Source organism: Anser anser (assembly GCF_964211835.1).
Source record: "Anser anser genome assembly, chromosome: 29".
NCBI lineage: Eukaryota > Metazoa > Chordata > Aves > Anseriformes > Anatidae > Anser > Anser anser.
The window spans coordinates 29914-53287 of NC_139750.1; the positions used below are offsets into that span (position 1 = coordinate 29914).

General features: G+C 55.0%; 3 protein-coding genes and 1 pseudogene across 4 annotated transcripts; 2 read left to right on the forward strand and 2 right to left on the reverse strand.

The window, feature by feature from the left end:
• The first annotated feature begins 351 nt into the window (after positions 1-351).
• On the forward strand, positions 352-3012 carry LOC310887808 (olfactory receptor 14C36-like; annotated as a pseudogene). Its single transcript has one exon. The product of its transcript is annotated as an olfactory receptor 14C36-like (transcript).
• An 8733-nt stretch (positions 3013-11745) lies between these two features.
• On the forward strand, positions 11746-13123 carry LOC310887896 (olfactory receptor 14C36-like). The gene has a single exon (XM_083814070.1). The coding sequence runs from the start codon at positions 11982-11984 to the stop codon at positions 12930-12932; it is 951 nt and encodes a 316-aa protein (XP_083670196.1). The 5' UTR covers positions 11746-11981; the 3' UTR covers positions 12933-13123.
• A 1458-nt stretch (positions 13124-14581) lies between these two features.
• On the reverse strand, positions 14582-21038 carry LOC310887816 (uncharacterized protein; the record flags this gene model as incomplete). Its single annotated transcript, XM_083813994.1, has 4 exons — positions 14582-18848; positions 19516-19656; positions 19925-19960; positions 20309-21038. 4 exons carry the CDS (start codon positions 21036-21038, stop codon positions 18658-18660), a joined length of 1098 nt encoding a protein of 365 aa, XP_083670120.1. The 3' UTR covers positions 14582-18657.
• A 77-nt stretch (positions 21039-21115) lies between these two features.
• LOC310887714 (scavenger receptor cysteine-rich type 1 protein M130-like) lies at positions 21116-22593 on the reverse strand (the record flags this gene model as incomplete). Its single annotated transcript, XM_083813890.1, has 3 exons — positions 21116-21549; positions 21885-22226; positions 22281-22593. The coding sequence occupies 3 exons, from the start codon at positions 22591-22593 to the stop codon at positions 21152-21154; spliced, it is 1053 nt and encodes a 350-aa protein (XP_083670016.1). The 3' UTR covers positions 21116-21151.
• Between the last annotated feature and the right edge of the window lie 781 nt (positions 22594-23374).

Sequence of the window (23374 nt, forward strand, 5' to 3'; positions counted from 1 at the left end):
CCAGTTTTTGGGTGTTCATGTACCGATTCAGGGCTGGGATTTGGTTATCCTTGTGGGTCCTTTCCATGTCAGGATATTCGATGAATCTGTGCCTCTATGAACCTCTGAGTGCAATTGTCCTGCACCACAAAGTGTTGCCAGCACAGGTCAAATGAGACCAGCTTTGCCTGTCCTCTCTGAAGGACACTGCACTGAAGGCTCCATCCCCTTGTGTCTGAGGATCCACAAGGTTTCACTTGAAATGCCCAGGATTTATGCCTTAGAAAAAGTCCTCAGGAGTGGGGTGGGCAGCTAGACAGAAAACAAAAAAATAAATCCTCACAGCCCTGCTCTGCAGTTGGGTGAATTATGAGTAACAATATGGAAAAGTTCTTTATTATCAGGTGATTGAATCTGAGATTACCCCATGTTCCACTTTACCTCTGGCTGTGGGGCAAGACTGATTCCTGCATTGCCCACAGCAGAATCCCTGCTCCCAGGGACACCCTCAGGCAGCATCAAGCAGAGCACATGAAAGTGATCTGCTAAATATCTGCCTGAAAGGGGAAAATTGTTTTCAGGAGGGTTATATGAGAAATGGAACAAGTTTTTCTCAGGTATGTCTTCTTCTTTATTAAAGCTTTTGTTTTTTTTTTTTCCAGGTATGTTGACTTGATTTATGTTTTTTCCTCGTTGGGAAGGACCCCATGCCCAACATCAGCTCAGTGAGTGAGTTCCTCCTCCTGCCATTTGCAGACACACGCGAGCTGCAGCTCCTGCACTTCGGGCTCTTCCTGGGCATCTACCTGGCTGCCCTCCTGGGCAACGGCCTCATCCTCACAGCCGTAGCCTGCGACCACCGCCTCCACACCCCCATGCACTTCTTCCTCCTCAACCTCGCCCTCCTCGACCTGGGCTCCATCTCCACCACTGTCCCCAAAGCCATGGCCAATTCCCTCTGGGACAACAGGGCAATCTCCTCTCGAGGATGTGCTGCCCAGGTCTTCTTTTTATTCTTCTTGCTTGGAGCAGAGTATTTCCTCCTCACTGTCATGGCCTATGACTGCTACATTGCCATCTGCAAGCCCCTGCACTACGGGAGCCTCCTGGGCAGCAGAGCTTGTGCCCAGATGGCAGCAGCTGCCTGGGGCAGTGGCTTTCTTGATGCTGTCCTGCACACAGCCAATACATTTTCCCTGCCCCTCTGCCAAGGCAATGCAGTGGACCAGTTCTTCTGTGAAATTCCCCCAGATCCTCAAGCTCACTTGTTCACATGCCTACCTCAGGGAAGTTGGACTACTCGTCTTTAGTCTTTCTTTAACATTTGGTTGTTTTGTTTTCATTGTGGTGTCCTATGTGCAAGTCTTCAAGGCCATGCTGAGGATGACCTCTGAGCAGGGCCGGCACAAAGCCTTTTCCATGTGCCTCCCTCACCTGGCAGTGGTCTCCCTGTTTGTGAGCACTGGCTTGTTTGCCTACCTGAAGCCACCGTCTATCTCCTCCCCATCCATGGACCTGCTGGTGTCATTTCTGTACTCGGTGGTGCCTCCAGCAGTGAACCCCCTCATCTATAGCATGAGGAACCAGGAACTGAAGAATGCAGTAAGGAAACTATTTGCATACATGCTTCTTCAGCATTGGTAATATGCCCATCATGTTAACAGTAGTAACAGGGTTTCTCACAAAATTTTAGGAAAATATTTTGAAATCGTCTTTATTATTACTTTTTCCAACATGTGATAGTATTATTTTTATTTAAAGAAGTTTCTTCTTATCCTCCTACCTGTTGATTTTTGTTTTGACCCAATCATCTACGGTACTTTAAGAACCAATCTTCCTGTGCAGAGAAAGTCAATAAAGAAGCCATGAGATATTCACTGGTCTCAGGGCCTGTCTCTTCCCATCTCCTCTGCAGCAGGGGGAGCAACTCCAGCACGGAGGAGGGGCTAAGGGCCAAGACCCCAGGGGCTGCCCCTCACTACTCGGTGGGGCAGAACGCAGCCTCATGTACCTCTATTTCCTGAGCAGTAGCTGGCCCCAGCCCGGGGGCTGCTGGGGAGGCCCAGAGCCACCTTTGTCCCAGCAGCTGCGGTGCCTTGCGAGGGGCTGGGGCTGTGGTGGCCAGGCCCAGAGCCCTGCAGCAGCCTGCGGTGGGCACTGCTCTGGGGCCAGCCCAGCCTGGGCTGCTGGGCTGCTGGGCTGGGCTGGGCTGGGCTGCTGGGCTGGGCTGGGGAGAGGGCAGGGAGGTGGCGAGAGGTGGGCAGGGGCTGGGCTGCGCTGAGCAGTGCCTGGCAGAGGGCAACAGCAGCATCAGGGAGCGGTGGGAGCATGCAGGGGAGGGCTCCCAGCAGGGCTTGGTGCTGCAGAGCCAGGGCTGGGGAAGGGAGCCCAGAGCTGCAGGGGCAGGGGAGAGGAGGCCGCTCTGGGCCCTTGCTGGCCTGGGCAGAGCAGGAAGGGGGCCCAGGGTATTTGTCCCCTCACCGCAGCCTGCCAGGACCTGCAAGGCGATCACGGAGAGTCCAGGCCCAATGCTCTGCACTGTGGCCACAAGTCTTGCCTGCCCTCCTCCTGCTACACTCCATGCAGTGGCTGCAGACGAGGGGACCCCCAGCCAGCCCCTGCATGGGGCTCTGCCACCCGCCTCGCCCTGGTACTCTCCAGCACCCTCCTTGCTGCTCTCTGATGCATGCCAGGACCTCCCAGTGCATGCCAGCCAGCACATCTGCTGAGGGCCCTTGCAGCCCCCAGCCCTGCGCCTGCCTCTCCCCTTGCCCTCAGCCCCGGCCTTGTCTCTGCTGGCAGGAGCGCTCTTGGCATGAGCTCCCTGGCCTTCCCTGACATCCACACAGCTGCTGCCCACTCAGGCTGCTGGCACAAATGTGTGCTCACAAGCAGCACCACCCCTTGGGCTGCTTCTCCTGCCCTCCCCCACACTTGACTCCTTGTCTCTGATGAGCCCCACCTTCCACACCCACATGTGTCCCTTGGCTGTCAGCTCCATCTCCCCTGCCCCACAGGATGACAAAGATGGGGTGGGACGTATTACTGTTATGTGTGGAAGTGTTTTTGTAATCCACATTGGTGATGGCACAAAAAGACAGTTCCTTCACCAGTGATCTACATCCTTCTTCAGGTGAATTTTCAGGATCTATATTCATCACAGGAGAAGAAATTCTGATGGTCACCTGTACTTGCATTGTCATCGCTTTGTCCATCATGGTGTACTCCCTCATCTTCCAGGTACTTCCACCCATCTTGAATAAACAATCTATGTTGAATGTCCGCTTTCCATCTGCCTGTCTGGATCTATGCACTTCCCATGGTTCACCTGGTTTGCCCTCACCTTACCCTTTGATCTTTCAGACTGCTCTCACTGACCCAGTTGCTGCTTTGAGCTTGAGTTCAAGCTTGCCCATCTATTAGCAGTCGGCTTAATTGTTTCTGTAGCAAGTTCCTCGTCATTTGTCATTGAATTAGGATCATACGGAATAATACATATCTTAATATTTATAATTTCCTATCAATCAGTATAAAATACTTAATTTAGAGTCATCCTTTTGGGAAGGTAAACCTCACTGGAGACATACAAGATGAGGAGCTTGCTTTGCTGTTTGGAAAATTGCTGCATGTTTTCTTGTTGTTTGTTTAAAAATAAGGAAAAACCCCTTTGTGCCTGTGTGCAGCCAGGTCTCTAAGGAAAGCAGGTGGGAGCTGGTGCAAAGGGGCTGTAACATCCAGCTGCAGACTTCAGTGCAGAAGTCTGGTGTAAGGAAAAGTGATGCAAGTGCCAGGTGGCCAATGAGAGAAATGTCAGGGTTGGGGTGGAGAGGAGCAAGGTTGTCCATGCACTGTCAGACCTCAAGAGTCTGCTTTTCCTCCCTATGGACATCTCCATAGGAGAAGCCCTGGATTAATATCAATTGAAGAAAGATGCTCAAAACTGAAATGCAACAAAATCCACGCTTTAAAATGGGAAAAGATTTTTATTAGGTGCTTTATGAAATCTTCCTCCTTAACTACACCATGAAAGCTCTCCAATTAGCTGTCCAAGTCTTGAAGACTTGAATAAAACTATGGAAGACATATGGTTCCTTAGGTGTTTCTGCATTTTAATGAATTCCATGGTGGATTTTGATGCTCTGTCTCTGAACCTCAGATACTGAGAGGAGAATGATGCCATTGTTTGAGAAAGTAAAGTCAGAAGGAAAAGTTGAAGTGACTTGGAGTATTAATGGGCCCCAGTGAGGGCTGTTACCAAGAGATTCTGCTCAGGGACTTGTTAGGGCAGATAATTGGAGGCCATGCTTACAGATAGGCAAAGCACTGTGCTGAGAAAACTCTGGCTTTGTTGTGGTGAAGTAAAAGGGCCAGGTCCTGACTCCAGCCACTGGGAGGGAAGATCCTGCACCTCCACGTCTGGCTCAGGGCTCTTACTGGGGGTCTGTGGGATGTGGTGGGCAATGTGATGCCACAAGAAGAACAACGAGATGACACCCCCCTGCCTCTGCACAGGGTCTCAAGAAAGCAATGAGCCCCCTTGCAATGACTATATCTCATCTCCTTACAAGCTCTATCCAAGGGGACAAAAATGTCAGGGCTGTTGGGGCCTTCTCTTCTTGCCAACACCCACCTCTTTGTCCTCTCCAGGCTTCCCTATGCTGCCCCACACTTTGCCCTATTTCCTTGAAGGCTGCAGACACCCATCTCTGTTCACCACCTTGCTCTCATCCCAGCATTTCTGTGGTTTCACCGATGTCTTGTCAACCCTCACCAGCTGTTCCTTGAAACACAAAGCCATATTCTGATCACAGACACTCTTTGGGTGACCTCTAACACCACAGCACAACACTTTGAGGGACATTTCTTCTTCATGACCATTGCCAGCCTTCCATGGTGCACTTTGTGGCAATGTTTTTCTCTCCTGCTCTTTCCTACTACCACAGAAAGCTCCATCAGGGTGGAAACCAGTCCTAAAATAGGCATCCCAACCCATTGGCCTTCTTGCGGCCTGTCAGCCAACCAGACAGAAGTCACCTCACCATCATCTTCCAAGCCATGGTCCTGCTGCTGGCCTTGCAGCTTCTTGTGTAGACACAACCAAGCCTTGCGCCAGCTGCTGTCCACTCATGTACTCAAGCAGATGGGACAGGACAACCCATGTTCAGGCCTTCTTTCTGTCTGGGTCCTCCTGGGTGTGTAGGCAGAGGGGATCCCACAGTCAGCATGCCAGCCAGGTGCCTTCTGCTGGCCTTGCAGGACCACTGGCAGATGTCAGCTGAAAAGTACAGATCCTAGGTGAAAGTGTGACCTGTCAGCTACTTCAGACAGAAGTGACCTCACAGTCCCTTTCCGTGACACGTTCCTGCTGCTGCCCTATCAACTGCAGAGAGAGAAGTGACCTCACAGTCCCTTCCACAGTCACATTCCTCCTGCTGGGGCAGGAGATCCTGAGGCAGAGCTGAGCTCATCAGAGCATTCCCACCCATCTCCTCCTTGTGACCTACAAGCTGCTCAGATCCATGGCCCCTCACATTCACCTTTGAATGCACCGCAATCTCACGATTCCTGCCCTCCCCCAATGGAACAAGAACCTAAAGTTAAGGGTTAGGAAAAGGGTTAAAGGTGAGAAGGTTAATGCACAGGAAGACAGGCTTTGGATTTTAGTTGTTTTTAGTTATGTTGTTTAGTTGTGTTTTAGTTATTTTTTTTTAGTTGTTCATGTATGGCGTTAGGGACTACAGCGAACCTTTCTGGGTGAGACATTAAGCAGATGTTTAGCGGGAGGGTTTGGTGTTCTGCTTGGGGTGTCAGGTCTGTGGTTAGGGTATGGGCAAGCTCTTTGGCTGAGGGTTTTGTTTAGGTCTGCAAGAAGACTATGGTTAAGTAGAGCATTTTAATGTTAGTGTTAAGGGCAGGGATCTGGGTGAGCAAGAGAGTAAAGGTAACGGAGAGGGGTTATGGACTGATTTTGGCTTCAAGGGATATTGTGGTCAAAAGTTAGAGCAATGGATTCCTGTCAGGGTGTGGAGTGGCATTTAGATTTAGGTATTAAAGTAACAGGTTAAAATAGGGCAAGGGCTTCACATGACTGCTTTAAGTCAGCTTTATGGTGGGATCAACATTACCTGAATATTCTTACCTCTCCAAAATTGTTAGCTTCTGTTGTCCAAGCTCCTCTTTCCTCCCTCAAATCTCACATCTCTCCTGGCCACGCTCCTCCTTTTTCCCCATATCAGTCATTGTCTTAGGGGCAGCTTTCTGATGGCTTTCATGAACTCAGAGTATCTGTCTCACCTCTGTTGGCTCCTCTGTTCCTGAGAAAGAAGCAGCTCCTAAGCCAGCATGGAGAAGGACACAAAGGCTGTCGGAGCACCCTGCACAATGTGCCCAGCAGCTCTGCAACACCACAAAAGTGTGCTTCCTGCCTACACGTTTTGCTTCCGAAATGGTTCCTATGGACCCAGGGTAACTTCTTCCATGGCCTCATGAAGGCTTTGTGTTCCCCCAGGCATCTGGGAGGCAGTGGCCCCTCTGTGTCGAAAACTGAAAGCAGCCCTGAAGGATGAATGAGGCAAAAGCTGAAACCTCTGACATGACAACACCCGTTCAAGTCCTCTTCCTCAATGGGGCCTACCAGGTACTTAGGGAGAGAGGATCTCACAAACTATGTGCAAAGCAGGTGCATCTGCTGGCCTGTCATGGAGACCAGCAGATGTGAGCCTAAAGGCACAGATCCCAGCCAGAAGTCAAGGGATGACCTGTCAGCTACTTCAGAAAGAAGTCAACTCACAGGCCGTTTAACAGCCATTCGCTTCCTACTGGACTTAGAGCTTCTGAGGCACCACTGCCCTCCTAATACCATACCTACAAAACACCCCCTTCTTGGGCCAGAATCTGCCCAGGTAGAAGTGAGCTGGTTGTGATCCTTCAAGCCCGTGGCACTGCTGCTGGACTCCCAGCCTCTCTGATGCACAGCAGAAAGATCCGTGCCACTCCTGTGAGCTGCTAGGGCAGGAGGCACCTTGCAGGCAATATTCCAGCCCCGTGCCTGTTGGCAGTCTCTCAGCTCCTTGTGCACAGTGAAGATCATGCTCACATCCAGAAGCCATGTGCCTGAAGCTGGCCTAGAAGACACTCAGGGGAAGAGCCGTCACAGCCCCAGCCCCAGCTGGCGGTGCTGCTCTGCAGAGCGAGGGGGCTGTGGTGCCCAGGGCACGGTGGCAATCTCCAGGGCTGTGCTGGGCAGGTTGGGAGGCAGACCCACCTCATGGGGTCACTGCCATTGTCCCAGGGCTGCAAGGAATCACTCGCCAGACTCCTTTGCTGGGGCTGCTGCGTGCCCTGGGGCTGCAGAGCTCTCCTCAGCCTGCTCACACCAGATTGAGCTCTTGAGCTCTGGTCAGTCCACCTTGGACAGGCTTACACTCGGCGGTTGTCTCCCAGGCTCATATTGCCCCTGCAGATCACCTGGGCTCTCCTGGAAACTCCTGGCTCCCTCCAGGAAAAAAAATGCTCATCTGCCATCAGCACCATCATGTTCTGTGGAGCCCGAGTGTCTAGGAATTAGAAGTATTCATCAGCTGCATGGCCACTAGCAACTAACAGGGAACTTGTGAACCAGCCCCAGATCCCTCAAAGTCCATGTTGGACTCTGCTCTCACCACACTGAGCCCATCTGGAAAGCAGCAAAACGCAGAGCCTCTTTGGAGTCTCTTCCTTGGGCTTGTTCTTGACAGCAACTTTGCAGGAAGGCCTCAGCCTTCAGGCAGTGCCCGGAGGAGATCCCCTCTTAGGAGGGAAGTGCTGCAGCAAGTGGAGGCCAGCTGTGCCACTGCCGTGCCCACTGCCTGTCCCTGCCTGCAGTCCCAGCACAGCCCCACAGCAGCGCTGGCACCAAGCTACAGGAGCAGCCGGGCCTGACCCCACCAGCAGGGCTCAGCAGGAGAGGGTGGCAGTGGCAAAAGAGCAGCTCTGCAGGCACCAAGCGCTGGTGCCCCCTGGCTGTGCTGCTGGGATGGGGCTCTTTTCCTCAGTACCCCTGCACACAGGATCTGCCCCTGCAGATCCAGACCAGGTCTCAGAGGAAGGATGTCAGACAAAGAAGGCAGTGCAGGCTCCTTTCTTTTGTTTATGTTCACAGAGAGCCTGGCTCGTTGTGTGCAGAGTCTTTGAACTATGCTCAACAAGTAGATAGTGGAATGGAAATGGGAAGAATAATACAATTTTAATGTGCAAAATTAGCCAAATTAAAAATAAGGAACTGTTGAAATAAACATACACAGACACACGGCCACACAGAATATTGACCGTTCCTGTAATAATTGACATTATCACAGAACCACAGAATCACAGAATCATCTAGGTTGAAGAGACCTCCAAGATCACCTAGTCCAACCTATGACCTAATACTAACAAATCCTACACTAAACCATATCAGTAAGCTCTGCGTCTGAACAACTTTTAAAGACCTCCAGGGATGGTGACTCAACCACTTCCCTGGGCAGCCCATTCCAATGCCTAAAAACCCCTTCAGTAAAGAAGTTTTTCCTAACATCCAACCTAAACCTCCCCTGGCGCAATTTTAGCCCATTCCCCCTCATCCGACAAGACTTGTTCTCCAGAACAGCCTCCAACTGCTGCTCACTAGTGGAGTCCTCCATTCACCACGACTCTTTGGGCCCAGCTACCCAGCCAGTTTCTAACCCAATGAAGTGTACGTCAGTCCAAGCCATGAGCAGGCAGTTTCTTGAGGAGAATGCTGTGGGAAATGGTGTCAAAAGCCCTACTGAAGTCAAGTTGGACCACCTCCACAGCCTTTCCCTCATCCACTAAGAGCGTCAGTTTGTCATAGAAGGAGATCAGGTTTGTCAAGCAGGACCTGCCTTTCATAAACCCATGCTCACTGGGCCTGATCGCATGGTTGCCTTGCAAGTGCCACTTGACGACACTCTAGATAACCTGTTCCATGAGCTTCCCTTGTACTGAAGTGAAACTAAGAGGCCTATAGTTTCCCAGGTCCACCCTCCAGCCCTTCTTGTAGATTGGCATCACGTTTGGTAGCCGCCAGTCGACTGGGACCTCCCCTGATAGCCAGGACTGCGGATAAATGATGGGAAGTGGCTTGGCCAGCTCTTCCGCCACTTCTGTCAGTACCCTCGGGTGGATTCCATCCGTCCTGACTGAATTGCGTACACCTAAGTTCTTTATCAGGTTGCCAACCATTTCCTCGTGGATTATGAGGGCCACATTGTGCTCCCCATCCCCTTCCACCAGCTCAGGCGGCTGGGTAGCCAGAGGACAACTGCTCTTTCTCCTAAAGACTGAGGCAAAGAAGGCATTAAGCACCTCAGCCTTCTCCTCATCTCTTGTCACTAAGTTTCCCCCCGCATCCAGTCAAGGATGGAGATTCTCCTTAGTCCTCCTTTTTGTGTTTATGTATTATCCACGCCGGGTCGTCTTTGGGCACGTGGGGACAGACTGCTCCTGAGCCATTAAGGTTTCCTTCTTGAAGAGTGCCCAGCCTTGCTGGACTCCTCTGTCCTTCAGAAATGCCTCCCAAGGTGCTAGCCAGTGTCCTGAACAGTGCAAAGTCTGCCCTCCAGAAGTCCAAGACAGCAGTTTTACTGATCCCCCTACTGACTTCACCAAGAATAGAGAACTCTACCATTTCATGGTCACTCTGCCCAAGACAGATCCCGACCACCACATCTCCCACCAGTCCTTCCCTGTTTGTGAAAAAAAGTCTAGCTGGGCACAGTCCTGGTAGGTTCAGTAACCAGCTTTGTCAGGAAGCTATCTTCCACGCTCTCCAGGAACCTCCTAGACTGCTTCTTCTGAGCTGTACTGTATTTCCAGCAGATACCTGGGAAGTTGAGGTGCCCCACGAGAACAAGTTCTGGCAATTGTGCAACTCCTGCCAGCTGCTTGTAGAACGCCTCATTTGTCTCTTCATCCTGGTTTGGCGGTCTATAAGATATCCCCACCAGGATGCCTTCCTTCTTGGCCTTCCCGCTGACCCAAACCCATAGGGACTCAACATTATCATTCCCAGCCTCGAGTTCTACAACATCAAAACACTCTCTAATATAGAGAGCCACACCACCACCCGTTCTGTGCTGCCTGTCTCTTCTGAAGAGGCTACAGCCAGTCATTGCAGCACTCCAGTCATGGGAGTGGTCCCACCATGTTTCAGTGATGGCAACCAGGTCATAGCTCGCCTTTTATTTCTTTGCTATTGAGTAATAGTTACAGCTATATTATATTGGACATGCAATAGTAAAACCTCTATCGCCCAGAGGAATTTGGCACTTCAAATGTCACTCAAATGTCACTCTGGCATTTCCAATGTCACCTGGTGTCTGCATCTGAACAGCTCCCTCCTGGCCTCTGTCTCCATTCAATGTGCTGGGAGCTGAGACAAGCAGCTGACATAGAGCTGCCTGATTTGTGCCCACCTGAAGCAAGACAAGAGGAATCCCAACTCCTGTGGGCTTCTGTGAGGCATGGGAGAGGCAGCTAATCCCCCTTCTAGCCTCTGGACTGCAAATAAAGTATGAGACGCCTGGTTTGACTCAGCTGAAACCCTTCCCTCGGCAGGGGGAGGGAGACCCTTGGGTGGGTGTTCTGCCTGAAACCAGCACATGGAAAGGTGATCCTTGGACATCATACCTCTTCTGAAATGAGGAAGGGCAGTGGTCCCTCTCCAGTGGAGGGAAGGAATATAAATGATTACTTCAGTCTGTTTCAAAGTCGATTCCCCTGGAAACCCAGGGCCTTGTCAAGAGCTCCCTGTGCTGCAGAGCTGGGCCGGGCTCCTGGGCCCAAGGGGAGCTCCTGGCAAGCGGGCAGTGCTGCAGAGAGACAGCTCTGCCCACGAGCAGCTCCTCTGCACAGCGCAGCAGGGCTGGGGACACTGCCTGGAGGGGACAAGGGCAGCTGAGAGAAGGGAGGGAGATGTTAAAGGCAGTGTGGAGGGGGGCTGCTGAGAGCTGACTGTGGGAGAAATCTTCCCAGCCCTGAACAGGGGAAGTCTCTGGTTGCAGGGCAGCGCAGCTGTTGTTCCTGGTGCTATCTCCAGATTTGCCGGCAAATCCCACAGCCTATGGGATCTTTCAGGAGAACTCTCATGGTTTCTTTGGAGAAGACGAGAATGACAAGCTCCAGAGCAGGGATTATCTGCCCTAAATCTCCTCCTCCTAAGTCTTCTCTTTCACTTTCCTGCCCTGAAGGGCTCTCAGGACAAGTCAGTGCTGCTCCTTAGCCACTGAACACAGGAATATGTCCCAGAATAGTGTCCTGGGACAGGAGGTGTCTGCAGTGCAGAGCTGAGTACACAGCAGGTAGGACAGGGTCTGTCAGCAATGGCAGGGAGGAGATGTGGGGACAGGGAAGCTGCTGCCTGGAACACCAAGGGAGGGGGGATTCTGCACTCCCTGCCAGGCCTGCAGCAACCCCCTGCTCTCCTCTGACACCCAGCACAGCCTCTGCCTTCAGGGGCTTTAGGGCATGAGCCACCTCCTTCTCAGCTGGACCTCCAGGAGAGGAGAGGAGCCTGAGTCTTGCAAGGTGATACACAACGAGAAGGCTAAGAGTACCTGCCCTGCAGTGTCACTTCTCTAGGCGGCATGCAAGCTTGGTAGAGTGAAGGCTTCACTGCGTGCCCGTCTGCCTTTCCCTCTGTCAGCTGGTTGGAGCATTGTGGTATTTTCTCTTATTTCTCCACATGTGTGAGGTTCTCCTACTCTCTTTGTCTAGGGTGCGGGTGGGTGTAAGCTTCTGTTCTGAACTGGACTGCTGGTGAACTATGTGCCCAAACTCCATTCTACACTGTCAGGCACGCTGTCATTCACTTGGGAGGGTTGTTGAATGAGCTGACTCATTCCTCATTCCACACAGGGAATAGTAATATCTCTGAAGGAGTACTGGGTTTTGCTCAGAGAAGTCTGCCGAACTTCTCACTTTTTTCTTCTCCTAGAGCAGGTCTGCATGCCCCGAGGCAACAAATGTCCAACAGCAGCTTCCCCACTGAGTTCCTCCTCCTGCCATTCGCAGACACGAGTGAGCTGCAGCTCCTGCACTTCGGGCTCTTCCTGGGCATCTACCTGGCTGCCCTCCTGGGCAACGGCCTCATCCTCACAGCCGTCGCCTGTGACCACCGCCTCCACACCCCCATGTACTTCTTCCTCCTCAACCTCACCCTCCTGGACGTGGGCACTATTACCACCAATGTTCCCAAAGCCATGGCCAATTCCCTGTGGGACACCACAGCCATCTCCTACTTGGAATGTGCTGCACAAGTCTTTTTCTTTTTCATCTCAGCAGAGTTTTCTCTTCTCACCATCATGGCCTATGACCGCTACATTGCTATCTGCAAACCCATGCACTATGGGACAATAATGACCAGCAGAACTTGTGTCAACATGGCAGCAGCTGCCTGGGGCAGTACTTTTCTCTATGCTGTGCTGCACACTGCCAATACCTTTTCCCTCCCCCTCTGCCAAGGCAATGCCCTGGACCAGTTCTTCTGTGAAATTCCCCAGATCCTCAAGCTCTCCTGCTCTGATGCCTACCTCAGAGAAGTTGGTCTTATTGTGGCTAGTGTCTGTTTAGCATCTGGGTGTTTTGTTTTCCTTGTGCTTTCTTACATGCAGATCTTCAGGGCTGTGCTGAGGATCCCCTCTGAGCAGGGACGGCACAAAGCCTTTTCCACGTGCCTCCCTCACCTGGCCGTGGTCTTCCTATTCATCAGCACTGCCTTTTTTGCCTACCTGAAGCCCCCCTCTATGTCCTCCTCCTCCCTTAATCTTTTGCTGGCAGTTCTGTACTCGGTGATGCCTCCAGCAGTCAACCCTGTCATCTACAGCATGAGGAACAAAGAGCTCAAGGATGTAGCGTGGAAAGTGATGACTGGAGGTTTTTCAGAAGGAATAAACTGCCCGTCTTCTCAATGTTAACTTTATAAAGACCCAGAAATGTTTTTTTTTTTTTTTTTTTTTTTTTACTGTGCTTTACTTCTCATAGTGTTTCCCACAAAGAAATGTCATTGTTCATACCTTATTACATTGTATGTACCTGTCTCATGTGACTCCAAGTCTTTACATAAATGGTGGGTCAGGCTTTCTGTGTATTTTAATAAAAGAAAAGACCATGCATTGACTCACTTGCCTGATATCCTTCCTAGTAGACCTCTGGTAGAGCTTCAGGGGCACGTGGCAGTGTGCAGGAGAAGGGTCCTGGCACAGCAGCTCTGTCAAGGTGCACCTGTGATTGTTCCCTGTTTTTGGCCAGCACCCGCAGTGATGGTGAATTCACCTGCCTATGTCCACAATATGTGAGAGGGCTGATGGCAGGCAGGCATCTGCCTGGAGGGAAGCAGGAGCTGCCAAGAGAGGTCAAGAGCTCGGCAGGGACAGTGTGTGCCAGGGAGTCAGTAGCGCATGGAGCCCATAAAGCACGGGCATGTCCCAGGTGGAGCCACCCAGAGATAAGGTGCTAAATCTGCGAGGGAACAGGCAAAGAAGATCTCTGCAGCTTCAGGAAACACAGCAGGCATAGGGAAAACAGTCTGATGAACTGGTTGTTATACCTCTGGTGAAATTTCATAAACTGGATATAGTGAAAAACAGCTCCCGACATTGGAAATGAGTTGGACTTGATGACCCTTGTAGGTCCCTTCCAGCTCAGACTATTCCATGAGTCTCTGACTCTGAAGAAGGCCGGCTATCTGTGCGCACCCTCCATGGCCAAAGAACCACTTGTGTGGGAGGCAGTCAGTGGCAGTGCCCCCCACCAGCTGCCTCTGCCTTCCCAGCCTGACCAGCACGGCCCTGCAGAGTGCCCCCACAGTCCCGCGCACCACAGCCCCCTCGCTCTGCAGAGCAGCACCGCCAGCTCGGGGGCTGTGGGCAGCATGGGCAGGGGCTGCAGGAATGGCTGCTGAGGCCAGCCCAGACGTGGTGGGCTGGGGCAAGGCTGTGTGGGACATGGGGTGTCCTGGGAGCAGAGCAGGGCGCTGTATGTGTGCAGTGGTGCTGCCTGAGGAGCCCCAGTGCCAGCAGTGTGGTGCTGTGCTGTGCTGGGGAGTGGGGCTGGCCTGGGGGGGCTGCAGGGTTTTTGGGGTAAGAGGGTGCGGGCTGAATCTGAGTGAGCCCAGTTCCATAAGCCATTCCCTAGGGTTGCCATCAATTCTTTCAGGACAGACAGTTTCTTAAGGTCATTTACTTTTGAGGGTACAGTCCCTTTTTCAGCCTTTACTATAATTTTCTGCAAAGGTCTCAACATTTCTCTAAAATGCACATTCAGTGCTTGATTCACTTTTTCACACAGAGGTGGCCATTCCCTTCAGGATGCCCTGGAGTTGCTAAAGGCTGTATGAAGAAACGTGAGCCTGGACATGTAGGAGTCCTTCTGAAGAACGAGCTGGTTGGCAGGCAGAGTACCTGAGGGATTGTGCAGGGCATCCCCTGCACCCACTGCTCCTGGGTGGGCTGGGAAGAGGCCTCCTGAGCACAACAGCTCCTTGTAGCCCTGTGGATGCTGGCTGTGAGGTCACTTCTGTCCCAGCCCCTGGCTGGCCAACAGCAGGGAGGCAGAGCCCCTGCGGTCATAAAGGCCATCAGAAAGCTGCCCCCAACACGGTGACACGTATGGGGAGTCCAGGGGGAAGCTGGGAGAATAAAAGTGGGAAATCTGGTGGAGAGAGTAGGGTCTTGGATAACAGTAAGGAAAGATTTGGAAGAGGTGAGAGGGGTTCAGATAAGGCCGTTGCTTCTGCAACACTCACTAGGAAAATATTCATGTTATGTCTATACTTCTAACTAGTAATGAGAAAATCTAGTGCTACCCTTAATGCTCTCTCTCACCCTGAAAGGCATCCATTGCTCTAATCCCCAACCTCATTTCCTACCTTGAAGTCAAACCCCAAACACATTACTTGTTACCATTAGTCACAGAGTCATAGAATCATAAAAACACAGGGTTGGAAAGAACCTACAAGATCATCTAGTCCAACCATCCTCCCATCACCAATACTACCCCCTAAGCTAATAAATCATGCCTTGTAGCACCTGGTCAAGGTGCTTCTTGGACACTGCCAGGGATGGTGACTCCACCACCTCCCTGGGCAGGTCGTTCCGGTGCCTGACCACTCTTTGAGAGAAAAAGTTTTTTCTGATATCTAATCCAAATCTCCCCAGGAACAACTTGTGGCCATTTCCTCGAGTCCTATCATTAGTTATCTGAGAGAAAAGGCCAACCCCTCCTCATCACAACCTCCTTTCAGAAAGTTGTAGAGTGCAATGAGGTGTCCCCTGAGCCTCCTCTTCTCCAGACTAAACAATCCCAGCTCCCTCAGCCGCTCCTCATGGGACTTGTGCTCCAGACCTCTCACCAGTTTTGTTGACCTTCTCTGGACACGCTCCAGGGCCTCAATGTCCTTCTCGTAGTGAGGGCCCAAAACTGAATGCAGTAGTGCAGGTGTGGCCTCACCACAGCTGAGTACAGGGGGATGATCACCTCCCTGCTCCTGCTGGCTACACTATTTCTAATACAGGCCAGGATACCATTGGCCTTCTTGGCCACCTGAGCACACTGCCGGCTCATGTTCAGCTCTGTCCCAAGCCTATAGCATTGCATGGGGTTGTTGTGGCCAAACTGCAGGACCAGGTGCTTGGCCTTGTTAAACCTCATCCGATTAGCCTTATCCCATCCTATCCTGATCCCTCTGAAGGGCCACCTTACCCTCGGGCAGATCGACACTACCTCCAAACTTGGTGTCATCTGCAAACTTACAGAGGGTACACTCAATCCCCTCACCTAGGTCATCAGTAAAGATATTAAACAAGATAGGCCCCAGTACCTACCACTTGTACAGGACACCACTTGTAACAGGACGCCAGCTGGACTTAACTCCATTAACCACAACTCGCTGGGCATGGCCCTCCAGCCAGTTCTTTACCCAGAGAAGACTATACCTGTCCAGGCCATGGGCAGAGAATTTCCCCAGAGAATACTGTGGGAGACCATGTCAAAGGCTTTGCTGAAGTCTAAGTAGACTACATCAACAGCCCTTCCCTCATCTACCAGTCTGGTCATATGATCATATAACAGACCCCCACCAAGATGTCACCCCTACAGGCCTTTCCCCTCATTCTTATCCATTGACACTCTACCATTCCCAACCCCAAGCTCTTCAACATCAAAACACTCTTTAATATAAAGAGCCACACCACCACTCTTCCTTCCTTGTCAATCCCTTCTGAAGAGCTTGTAGCCGTCTACCACAGTACTCCAGTCGTGGGAGTGATCCCACCATGCTTCATTACAGCAACTAGGTCAGAGCTAGCCTGTCTCACAGTCGCTCCCAGCTCCTCCTGTTTGTTGCCCATGCTGCATTCATTGGTGTAGATGAACTTCAGATGAGACATCTGCCTCACCCCCAGCTTCAGTATTGTTCCCCCAGGCACTTCTCTGGTGATCCCTGTTTTATCCCCTTCCCCCGTAATAGCTAAAGCTCTCTGGATGAGTCCTGCTAGCTCCTGTGCTAGGATTCATTTCCCCCTTGAAACTCTTTGAATCTCTATGGTTCTACTTAGAGAAGCTCATATGCAGCTGAGTTTTGCATTTGAGACCAAAACAGTGTTGTTAACAGACCAGTGTTTCATTTACTGTTGAACCATATCAATGGGTTCTCCATTTCTCATACTGCCCCCCACGACATGTAGGTTGGGGGTATGCAGGACAATGCAATGGGACACAGCCAGGACAGCGGACCCAAAGGGATTAAATAGATGCTGCAATAGGTGTTCCAGCCCACCACCCCACTACCAAAAGCACCTCCCAGACTGCTGGGGAAGAGCTGAAGGGCTGTGGGGACCCACCAGCAGGAGCTGGGAGGGCAGTTTGGGTGCCAAGTCCTGCCCAAGGGTCCAACCTTTCTTCCCGTTCAGCTCCTGTAAGAGAGGTATCTCTGCCTGTGGGTGCTGGGCAGGCATCCTTGGGCTCCATGGGGGCCCAAGACAGCAGAGCCAGGGCACTGCCAGTGAGTGCCTCATGGGGCTTCACAGAGATCCACTTTGTCTGGAAACTGCCTGTGGCTGGCAGGACGGAGATGTCTCTGTCACCAGGAATAGTGTCCAGGGACCAGGGCCTCTGACAGCCCCACAGCCAGACACTGATCCTGCAGGCCCTAAGACGTGACCCTCCCCAACCGCTGTGTTTCTGAGCTCTGCTCCCCTTCATCAGCCTCAGGGAGGTGCCCTGACACCTGGGCAGGGAAGCACTGGATCTGGGGCAAAGCCCCAGAGGGTTTTAATATAAACATTTGCCAACACACAGCATAAAAACAGGGGAATACCAAGAGGGGAAATACCCATGTGTGTCTCCTGCCTGCTGGAAAAGGAAGACCGTTCCCTGGCACTCACGGCTCTCCCAGTGGCACTGAGCTCTCCTCCCTCCTGGCTGCACCCAGCTGCTCAGCAGGGCTGGGCTCTGCTGGCCTGGGGCTCTGGGACCCTTGTGCATGGGGCTCTGGTGACACATCCTTGGTGTCCTCGTGGGGACATGCCAGGGACACCTCTTCAGCATCGTCATAGCCCATGCTTCCCGGGAAGGGGGACGAGGTGTCTTCCTCAGCTCCAGGCTCCCCAGTACTTCTCTGGGAGCGCAGGCTTCCCCCTGTAAGCATCAAGGCAGGCTGTTGTGGTTGGTCCTGAGGGGAGCCCTTTGGGGCTGTACATCACCTTCCTCCTCCTCGCCAGCCCTGAGGCATTTGGCCCATTCTCCCAGCCCCCAGGAAATCTCTCAGGACGGGTTCCCCGTGCTGGGAGATCAGGCTCTTGATACAACATGGACTTGCCTGGCGCTGGGGTCGGCACCAAGGAAGCGGCAGCGCTGCATTGCCCTCTCACCTGTGGCTGCATCCCTGGGCCCATCTCCCTCCTCTGGAATCCCGGGCACATCCCAGTCCCCCTGCCCAGGGACAGGATCCTCCCCAGGGTCAGAAACCTCCCCAGCATCGTCATAGCCATCTCCTGGGTCACCTCCGGGCAGGACAGGGACATCTGAAAGGAGAGGGCAGGTGGTGGCAGTGAGAAGAGACATCCTGCAGAGCAGAGGATGGGAGGGTGTGCAGAGATACAGGGCTGACACGCTGCTGGTGTCAGGCCACAGCAGAGCCTTCATCCTTCCAGCTCTGATGATGGCACTCAGTGGCACTGCTGTCTGTCTGTCTGCAGGGAGGAGAGATGGAGCCCTTCCTCTCCTTCCCCCTCCAACCCCTGGGTCTGGCCCCAGACCATCCTCCTCCTCGCTGTGCCTGGGGTAGTACTGAAGCTGGGTCAGGGACCCCTCTGACAAGGAGCCTGCGGAGAGCCGCAGTGGGTGCTGTGGGATGAGCCCTGCTGCCCTGATTGGTGGTCAGCACTGCTGGGGATGGGCACCAACAGAGCTGGGGGTGCATGGGATGGAGACCAGTTCCCTTGGGACGAGGTGCTTCTCAGAGGGCCTCCCAGAGCTGCCTTGGGACAGCCTCTTTGCTCAGCCCTTGGCTGTTCCCTAGGTGCAAGGCCAGGCAGAGAGGGGCTGTCCCCTCTGGGATGGGCAGAGCTGGTGGGGAAGAAGCTCCTCTGTTGGGCCCAGCACCACTGGATGCTCTCCCACAGACCCCACGGCCCAACGATTTCAGGAACCAAGGGCAAGAGCCGCAGGGGACAGCCCTGGTCTGGGGCAGGGAGAAAGGGCCCTGCAGATGTGCCCCCACAGGGACATGCACCCACCTGAGAGACTGAACCTCGGCTGCTTCTCCCACGCCAGGCTGTAAGCGATCTCCTCATACACGGCCTCAGGGAAGGGCTCCCCAGCTCTCCCGGAGCCTGGGGACAGAGGCAGGGCTGGTCTGGGGATAGGCGGAGAGGGACAGGACCCCACTGGGCTCCCCCAGCCCCATTCCCTGGGCCAGCACAGGGCTGTCCCCACAGCACAGCCCCACTGTGTTGTGTTGGCACTGTGGCCACAACCCCAGGGAAGACAGCATCCCCATGGAGATGGTCTGGGGCAGCGTCAGCCTCACACCATCCCTTTGGAGACGGCTCTTGTGCCGCTTTGTTCCCTGGGTCACGTCCCAGTGCAGACCCTGCACCAGCTCCCGCATTTCCCCTCCCCATGGAGCTGCTCTGTCTCTGCCCCAAGCGTCAATAGCACAGCCCGTGCCCTGTTGGGGGGTGGCTGGAACCACATTGATGGACCCTGCTGCCCCACGCTCCTCCTGCCAGTGCTGCCCAGAGCACTGCCAGCAGCACATCCTCCCCGTCTCCCTCAGCCCACCTCTCACATTTCTCTCCTTCACCCAGGACTCATGTCCTCGTGGTCTGGGTTCTCTCCACCCCTTGCTGCTGGTGCCCCATGGTCTATCAATCCATGGGGCAGCAGATGGGGCAGGGGGCAGCACACAGCTCTGCCTGTGCCCCTCACCAACATCCCCAGCACACCCAGCCCTGCCAGGAGGTATCTCCCCACCAGGACCACTGGGGAAGGACCCACCTCTGCGCTGAGCCCTGGCACTTCGCACCTGCCCAGCCAGGAGGGCCAGGAGCAGGCAGAGGAGGGCCCCCAGGATGATGCAGATGATGACAGGCACCGAGAGTCTCTCACTGGTGGTGGTCAGAGGGCCCCGGGGGGGATCTGCATGGGCAGGAAAATGGCAGGGACAGCATCAGGCATGGGAGAGGCTGGGGGTAGGACACGCCACTCCTGACCACACAAGGCAGCAGGGGCTGGGGGGACAGGGCTGGGTGATGGAGCAGCTCCCACCCTGCTGGGTACATCACAGACTTCCCCCAGATCCCTCAATTTCTTGGGAGTCTCAGAGCCCAGCAGGGAGCCCCTTCCCCTGGCTGTGGGTCACAGCCTGGCCATGGGCAGACCCAGCCCCAGGGGAAGAACAACTTACCTGCTTGTGGGGGGGGTGTTGCTGTCCTGGGTGCAGCTGCAGGGGAGCAGAAGGAGAGCCGGGCTGAGAGGCTGGGGCTGAGGTACCAGGCAGCCTCCCTGGCAGACGGCCCTAACATGTGCCACCTGAATTGTCCCTCCTGCGGGGCTGGGCAGGGTGGCAGGGACAGGGCCCAGCACCACTGCTCTGGGCCGCTCACAGGACAGTGCAGGCAGCCCAGAGGATGTGCTGGGACATCCAGCCCCACAGGGCACACAGCACCCACCACCAGCCTCCAACTCTGCAGGGACACCCCAGCTGGGCCATGCCAGGATCCAGCAGGGCAGACGCCCAAGCCAGCTCCTTGCCAAGCCCCCAGCGATGTCTCCCAGCCCCACTGCTCACCTGAGCAATGCACAGCTGCATCTGCCTTATGCTGGCAGGCACCGTTGTCCCCTGGCTGGGCCCAGCAGTCCTGCAGAGACAGCTCCGTTCCCCCGCACTCCATCAGCCAGATGGGGCCCGTCCCCTCTCCAGCAGCAGCCTGGCCCAGGGCATAGACCGCGGGGCCACAGCCCAGCTGCCTGCATGCCACCTGGGCATCCCGCATGTCCCAGGCATTGTCACACAGCGTCCCCCAGGCGCCGCGCTGCCAGACCTCCACTCTTCCTGAGCAGCCGTCCTTGCCTCCCACGGTGCGGATCTTCTCCCTGTCTGTGGAGGCAGCAACCTCCCATTGCACCGGGACAGCTGGGACAGCCCTGCCAGGTGATGGGGGCACGTGCAGGGGCAGCTCCCTACCTGTGCACCTCGTGGAGTTGGGGCATGCAGCCACTTGTGGCCTGTCTGTCCATGTCCCAAAGGAAAGAGAAGTTGGGCTGAAGGGACTGCTTTGGGGGTCGTGCAGGAGAGAGCAGGGCTGACCTCTGCTCACATGTCCCCATGCTGCCTGGGTCAGGGCAGCAGCAGAACCCCGTTCATTCAGGGGACATGCACGGCACTGTGGGGGGCACCTGAGTGCGCATCCCCACAGGGTCCCTGGTTCACAGAGCAGCAGGAGGTTGTCCCTGGATGGAGGGCTCCTGCAAGCTCTGCATGGTCTCCTCTGAGACCTTGCCTGGAGATGCGTCTGCATCCCCCAGGAGCTGCTGAAAGCCTGGCTGTTGACTGCTGCTGGTGGACGTGGGTGGCTCTGAGACCTGAAGTCACCTTCGTGCCACCAGCAGCAACAGGGTCTAATACAGAAAGTCAAAGCCCCTCTGGGTTCCTCCTCTGCATTTGACCATACCCAGTGGGGAGCAGGACCTGGTGCCTTGATGAATCAGATTTACCATTGCAGGTGATGTGGGTCTCTTCTCGGAGGTCATCACACGACTGCGGATGCCAGGGAGCAGAGGGACACTGCCAGAAGGAGCTGTTGCTCTTCCCACACTCCACATAATCCAGCCACGCAGTGCCAGACAGCTTGGCATAGATTGAGGTTGTTTCCTGGTTCCCTTCATTCCCACAGCCCAGCTCCTTGCACACCAGCGACACTGTCTCGGTAGTCATCGAGTTGGAGCAAACACTGCCCCATGTCCCGTTGTAGAAAACCTGCAGGCGCCCGGAGCAGCCGTCGCTGTTCTCCAGCCTCAGGGCCATGAACTCTGGAAGGAGGGAAGGCCCCACGGGGAACAGGCTAGTCTGGGACTAGGGGAGCAGAGGCTCCTCTGCACCCCAGGTGCTCGGGTATTTGGAGGTACAACCAGCGAATCCCTCCTGCATCTGGGGGCAGAGAGGTCTCTGACATACACCCCTGCCCTCCCCACTCACTGTCAGGGTGAATGGACTCACCAGGGACCCTGGGGTCTGTGTGAGGGTTTCCCCAGGTTGGGCTTGGGCAGGGGATCCAATGCAGCCAGGGATGGCATCGGCCCTGCCCAGCCCTGTCGTCACCCCATCCTCCCAGGCCCCAGCTCCCAGCCCCACTCCCAGCACAGACCTGAGCAGACAACTCCCACGTCCTCTTTGTGACCACAGTTGTGCTGCCCCCAGGCCTCGGCAGGGCAGTCCCAGAGAGCAGCTTCGGCCCCGGAGCAGTTGACGCCGTCCAGCCAGATCTGCCCGGAGCCCTCCCCGAACCGAGCGGAGCTGGCTGCCTCCAGGGCCCCTCCGCAGCCCAGCTGGCGGCAAACGACGGCGGCGTCGGCCAGGTCCCAGGCGTCGTCACAGACGGTGCCCCAGCGCCCCTGGTAGTAGATCTCCACTCTCCCGGCACAGCGCCCGGCCCCGTCCGCCAGCCGGACCCGCCGGCTCCCTGCAGCGGGGAGAAGCCCCGGCCATCAGGGGCTGGCTGCCCACCTGGCCCCGCACCTTGGGGAAGTGCAGCACCACTCACCCCGGCACACGGCCCCCACGTCCTCCATGATTCCTGCTGCCATTGCGCTTTCGGGCAGGGAGGTGTTGCAGAGGCTCAGTTCAGCCTCATGCCCTGTGCACCGCACCCCGTGCAGCCCCACGGGGCCCAGACCTCGCTCGGCCCTCACAGGGGTGTAGGCTGCCTCTGCCTCTCCGCACTGCAGCTGCCGGCACACCACGCTGGCCTCCTGCATGTCCCACTGCTCATCCAGGACTCTGCCCCACGTCCCGTGCTGGAAGACCTCCACGCGCCCGTCGCACCGGCTCCCTCCGCCCACCAGCCGCAGGGACATGGGGCGAGCCGGGCCTGGTGAGAGCAGAAATTCAGCCAGGCGCTGCCATGGGGTCCCCAGCTCTGGGTGGCCGTGTCACACACCAGGGGCAAATGGACTTTGCAGCACTGCCCAGCACTCACCTGAGCAAATGACAGCAGCAGCGTTCTCGTGGGAGCACTGCGAGGTCCCCAGGGCAGTCACCGGGCACTGCCCCAGGTGGGCTTCAGTCCCGTCACAGTGGAACGAGTCTCTCCAGATGGGGCCGGTTCCTCTCCCAAAATGCCCTCCTCCAGGAATGGACTCAGCAAAGCCACAGCCGAGGTGCCGACAGAGAACGTGGGCGTCCGAGAGGTCCCAGCGGGAGGCACAGAGGGTCCCCCACGTCCCCAGCACCTCGACCTCCACCCTGCCCGCACACGCTGTGCTGCCGTTCACCAGCCTGAAACCTGTGTACTCAAGGACAAAGGAGGGTGAGAGAGGCCACATTTGTGCTCTTGCTCCCACAGGAGCTGCAGGAGAGGCCAAGGGGCAACGTGCCTTTCTCCTCCTGCAGCACTCTTTTAGGACTGCAGACCACCACCTCACCCCACCTGTCCCCCTCCCAGCACAGCCCAGTGCCCACCCTGCTCTCCTGCCCCCACCACAGACCCCGTGGGCACCATCCCACCCGGAGTCCTTACGTGTGCAGGTGACATGAGCGCCATTGCCGTGGGTGCAGGGCTGGTCCCTGGCTGCTCCCGTGGGGCAGAAGTAGAGGACGGATTCATTCCCCACACACTGCAGCTCTCTGTCCCAGACA